Source organism: Arachis duranensis, chromosome 6 (genome assembly GCF_000817695.3).
Source record: "Arachis duranensis cultivar V14167 chromosome 6, aradu.V14167.gnm2.J7QH, whole genome shotgun sequence".
Lineage (NCBI taxonomy): Eukaryota > Viridiplantae > Streptophyta > Magnoliopsida > Fabales > Fabaceae > Arachis > Arachis duranensis.
Window position 1 is genome coordinate 98,143,507 of NC_029777.3, and position 3,964 is coordinate 98,147,470.

General features: G+C 28.4%; 1 protein-coding gene across 1 annotated transcript in view; it reads right to left on the reverse strand.

The window, feature by feature from the left end:
• LOC107494918 (GDSL esterase/lipase At5g14450) overlaps positions 1-3,072 on the reverse strand; it is a 4,055-nt gene extending 983 nt beyond the window's left edge. Inside the window, exons 1-4 of the mRNA XM_016115961.3 lie at positions 2,800-3,072; positions 2,223-2,429; positions 1,995-2,158; positions 1,324-1,681 (exon numbers count right to left, since the gene is read on the reverse strand). Coding sequence (XP_015971447.1) covers positions 1,324-1,681; positions 1,995-2,158; positions 2,223-2,429; positions 2,800-3,055 — 985 coding nt within the window. The 5' untranslated portion in view covers positions 3,056-3,072. The remainder of the gene's footprint in view (positions 1-1,323; positions 1,682-1,994; positions 2,159-2,222; positions 2,430-2,799) is intronic.
• Between the last annotated feature and the right edge of the window lie 892 nt (positions 3,073-3,964).

A 3,964-nucleotide genomic window follows, 5' to 3' on the forward strand; every position in this document is an offset into this window, starting at 1 on the left:
GACTAACATGTATATTATTTAGTTTTTGTAAAAAATGGAGTGTATATTTAGAAATTAAATAGAATGAAAAAGAATATTATTTAACTATTTTGCACAAAAAGAAAATGTCTTTTTACTAAAATTATAATAAAAATTTATGTACGATTATTTTTCATATGAAATTAATGGTTAAAAATTATTAGATAATTTAATATATTAATTAAATTAATATTTAAAGATTCTTACCTATTAATTTTAGGTGAAAACAATATTACGCGAGTTTTTCCCTAAAAAATTTTACCCGCGTTTCTCTGTATTTATATTGAAGTATTCAATCAAAACATAGTAACAGTCACCAAAAAAAATCAAAACATAGTAACATGTCAAGAATCACCATTTTAATTTATTATATTTTGGGAATAATGCCGTTCTACGTTATGTCCATTATATTGTCTGCCAATTCATTTTGTCATTATATTGGTGCTCTACGTTTATTGGTGGCAATGTCTTGTATTACGTCTAACATGTCTTCGTTAATCATATATTTAGTTTTTTGAAAAAAAAAATCAAGAAGCATTTAGTATAAGAAATGCATTCAAGTATATGTAAAGAAACAACACGATGAAGTAAATTTCTAATTTATTGTAAGCAATAACCAAATTTTGTATTTGGCAAGAGGGTTATCCATTTAATTTAATTTTTCGTGAAAATATTTAAATAAATATTAAAAATTGTATACAAAAAATTAAAATAAAAAATCAATTATTAAACTTTTTTATTTTTTTTTTAATTTTGGTTGTTCATAAATAAAAGATTACAAAAATAATTCACTTAGCATCATGCCAAATTTTAAAGATGTAAAATTTTTAATTTTTTAATCGTATTTACAGAAAATCACATCAAAATTTAATTTAAGGTTCTTTTTGAGAATTTATATATAATATTCTGTTATTTTAATTATATTTTAAAATCTTTCTAACATATTTTTCGTTAGTAATTTTTTAAATTATTTTTGTTAATAATATAATTTTTAGTTGTCATTTTAATCGTTTATCCTAAATTATTGATATACATTATGAGATGTACTGAAAAACAAACGGGGTCAACACGCATTTCATGTAATTTTGGAAAATAAGTTCAGGAAAAAAAAAAAACTTTGAAGTTCAACATTTTAAGTATCATTTTTTTTCCATTTAGAATTGGTTTTTAAATTTTTGTATTCATACCAGCACGTATCCATAGAGAACAGAGAATTAACTCATTTTTATGGAATATCAATATATCATTACCATCCCTAATAAGAAATACAATTCAGATAGATGAAAAATTAAAAGAAAGAGTTACCTTCTCTTTTGGAGTTGCTGATGAGCTCATACTTAGCAGAGAACATGTCCACGTATGTGAAAGAGGCATCTGGATACTGTGCCCTCAATTTGAGGACTCCATTCTTGAGCTTACTATTGAAATCTTTAGCTATGTCGTTTGCATATATGACACACCCGTTTTCATCAAGTGAACCAGAAACCGCAACTTCGTTATCTTTTTGGTTTTCTACTGTATTTTCTTTTATAGGCCAAAAACTATTAAAAGTTTGAACTGCAGTATTATTATTTGGATTGTGCTTAGGCATGCTCAATGGCAAGCAACCAATTGGACCCGTGTTATGTATCCAAAATGCCCTTGCTCCTTGTTCATACAACATCTAACATAGGTACACTTAAATTAGAGAAGGAAAAAGTCGGTGCTATTGCCTCATTTAATTATCATAAATAAATAACATACTTTCTAAATATTATAAAATGTATAGGTATGGTATGCCATGTTAAGATTCAGAAAATAGAAATATTATAATATTTTAGTTTATTTTAATATATTACCGACAAAAAATTCTTTTATGAAAATTCCGAATCCCAAAAAGACTTTTCTAAGCTGTCCCGTTGAATTTGTCTATTACAAAAAGTAGCATTAAACTTTTGTTAATTTTTTTTAGTGACAGATTTAAGAGTGAATTTTACCTTAATTTGCTTTAAAAAATTTTCAAGCATGTCAGAGACGAGTGCTTGGGAATCTTGGTGGCCCATGCCAAGAGCGATATCATTTTGCCCAATATCAAATGTATAGATGGCTTTGGCGAACTCCTCTGGCCTAGGAAAGTTAACCGTGTAAGGATTTTCCTTCCCTGCAAATCACACCTACATTATAATAAGTTTAACAATTATGCATATGATGGTAAAATAGAAAACCTTGGTTGAAGAACTTGGCGGTGCGAGCCTTAAACTGGACAAACTGGGCAGTTTGGATTTCCAGTGTGAAAGGAGAACCGCCATCAAAGTAGGTCCTGTTTTGTCGCCTAATGGTTGATGATCCTGCAGCAAAGTTTGCGCCATGCCTATAACTTGTTCCAATTGAATCTATGTATGCACTCAAGTACTGGAAACCAAGCTTCTCGGCTGCATATAATAGTACATACAAGTAATTCATAGTTAGCATCTTTAATATAGTTTTTTCGACAGATTTGATTGGTCAAATGTTTAGCTCACTGGACAAACAAAATATTGGATATTCAAAAATTATTTTGTGTATGCAGCAATACATTGACTAGTAGTAATATATATATATATTACCTTTAAGGATAAAAAAAGTGATTATGAAGAGAACAGTAATAATCTAAGATCTATGAAAAAGGTGAAAACCAGGCTTTTGGAGGAGTTGTAATTATACATATCCAAACAAATTCAACGTGAAATCGCATATGGATCCCCGAAAAAAAATAAAAAATCATGACTAGTGTTTTAATAAGCTCAAAAGAAGCATAATTACCAATGAAATCTATAATAAGGCGTCCATCAGAAGCTCTGCCAGCAGCATCATGGAAGAAAGTCTGACCATAAGGCAAAATAGCAGGGTAAAATGCAGACGACATGCAACCAGTGTCTGAATTGGAATCACCGAAGTTGAATATAGCTGGAAAATCACAACCTGGGCTTGCGGCTTTTGGTTCCTCTGCTACTACACTAAGAAACCACGGGAGTATTAGTAACACAACAAATCCAAACTCAGTTATTAGAGGGCCCATTATTATTGTCCCTATGCTCACACAAATAATACGATGCTTCACGTACTCCTCTATTTATACTCATCTTCGACACAACATTGTCGCTTTTATTCTAATATATTCTTTGAAGAGAAATCGAGAAAATGACGCCTCCCTTATTGGAAGATATCTAAATGGCATTTTTTGCTTTCTATTTTAAAAGAGTAAATAATTATTTTTTATTATGAAAGATTTGATTATTGACAAAATTAACCATAAAAAAAATTAAATTGATGTTATACATATGAAAAATTAATATCGTTTGATAAAAATATCCTATCATTAAATTTGAAATTGATTCTGTTCAAAATTTTATAAAATTTTCAAAATACTCTGTATCACCTTCTCTGTTCTAATCCTTTAATCTAAACTGAATCCATTATACAATCCTAATAAGTAATAATAATCCTATAGTCTCTCAATTTATCTCTCTAGTTCTTCTTCAAACACCACTCTTGACCACTTAACCTCTCAACTGTCATTTTTGCTGGCTCAGCCTCTGATGAAGGCTAAAGCGTGAGTTTGAAATTTCATAAAATAGAAATTTTTTGTTGCAAGTATAATTTCAAATCAACAGTTGATTCTAATCAAAGTTTAATTTAAAGATGTCACAATTAATACAAAATAACTAAAAGTTTTACATTCCGGATTATTCTTTTTAGAAATTATAACGAAGTGCTCAATTATTGGCTATGAGAAAATCGAGGTTTGAGGACAAGAGGTAGTGACAGATCCAGAAAATTTTGTGAGTGGGAGCAAAATATACATAATATGATAATTATTAATTTTTATAATTATACTTTGTTATTATAAAATATAATTAGTCTTTAAATATCTAACCAACAAATTAAAATACTAAAATAATAATTTAAATAATAATATATAAATTAA